General features: G+C 40.2%; 1 protein-coding gene across 1 annotated transcript; it reads right to left on the bottom strand.

The window, feature by feature from the left end:
* On the bottom strand, window positions 263-702 carry LOC109344726 (extensin-like). The gene is made up of 2 exons (XM_019583477.1): window positions 641-702; window positions 263-545 (listed from the first exon to the last, which is right to left on the bottom strand). Exons 1-2 carry the CDS (start codon window positions 700-702, stop codon window positions 263-265), a joined length of 345 nt encoding a protein of 114 aa, XP_019439022.1.

The raw sequence follows: 1,039 nt of genomic DNA, 5'->3' as shown, positions 1-1,039 counted from the left end.
TCTTTTCGAATTGCTTTTGGTATTCAGCCACATATCCATTTTGCCTGAGTTTGAATAACTCTACTTGGTGGTTTTCATAGCTGGACGAACCAAATCTTGTTTCCAGCGCCCGTGTAAAACTCTCCCAATCAGTGAATGTACAGTTATGATATGCCCATTTAAACCAGCTTAAGGCCTCACCTTTCATATAGAAGGAAATAAGCAGAAGCCTTTGATCTGGAAAAACTTGATAGAGTTGGAAAAATTGTTCAGCTTGAAAAAGTCAATCTAAGGGTTCCGATCCATCGAAGTGAATGAGTTGTAGCTTTGGTGGTCGTGGTTGAGGGTTTGGTGTGGTCATTGGTGTGAGAACGGGGCTGCCATATGGGTTGTGAGGAGTGAAGAATGGAGATACCGGTGACGGAGTGTAGTTAGGAAAGAAGGCTGGAGATGGTGGTAGGTTTGGTATTGGTGGTATGACAGAGGTAGGGTTAGAGTTTGAGATGGAGGAAGAACCTGGTTGGGCTGAAGGTTGTTGAGGTGGATCTAGTGGTTGGGGGGTGGTGCTACAGTAATGTTGGCCAGTTTGTCAGTAATATTGTGAAGATCATCAACAATCACCTCATGTCTTGAATCTTGTTGATCTTGGTTTTCCTTCAACTTGTGTGCAAATAATTGCAACAAGGTATCATCTAACTCCTTAGCTGCAGTTTTGGGAGGCATGATATAGTAATGAAAGCACCAAAATGATAGGGAACAAGATAGCAGAAATTAAACAAGAAGAGTTATAAAGAAAGAAATAACTGAATAGTATTTTTCATAGCATTTCTTAAGCAGTCATAGTTACTATATAGCAGCAGCAACCATTCTAGGTTTAGATAGTACTGGATTTGGACTTAAAACAACTGGCCCATGGAATAATTGAAATACTAAAATAACATAATTAATTGGAATTAAAAGTCTTCCACATAGTCAACAAGCCAGTTGGACTTCTATCTGGTTCTCTAGGTTTTGTATGGGCCTGCCAACTCCTCTTTAGTCATTGGGCTGTTATCAGTGT

Source organism: Lupinus angustifolius, chromosome LG04, assembly GCF_001865875.1.
Source record: "Lupinus angustifolius cultivar Tanjil chromosome LG04, LupAngTanjil_v1.0, whole genome shotgun sequence".
NCBI lineage: Eukaryota > Viridiplantae > Streptophyta > Magnoliopsida > Fabales > Fabaceae > Lupinus > Lupinus angustifolius.
The sequence above is the reverse complement of the archived record's forward strand: the minus strand, read 5'-3'. Positions and strand labels throughout refer to the sequence as shown.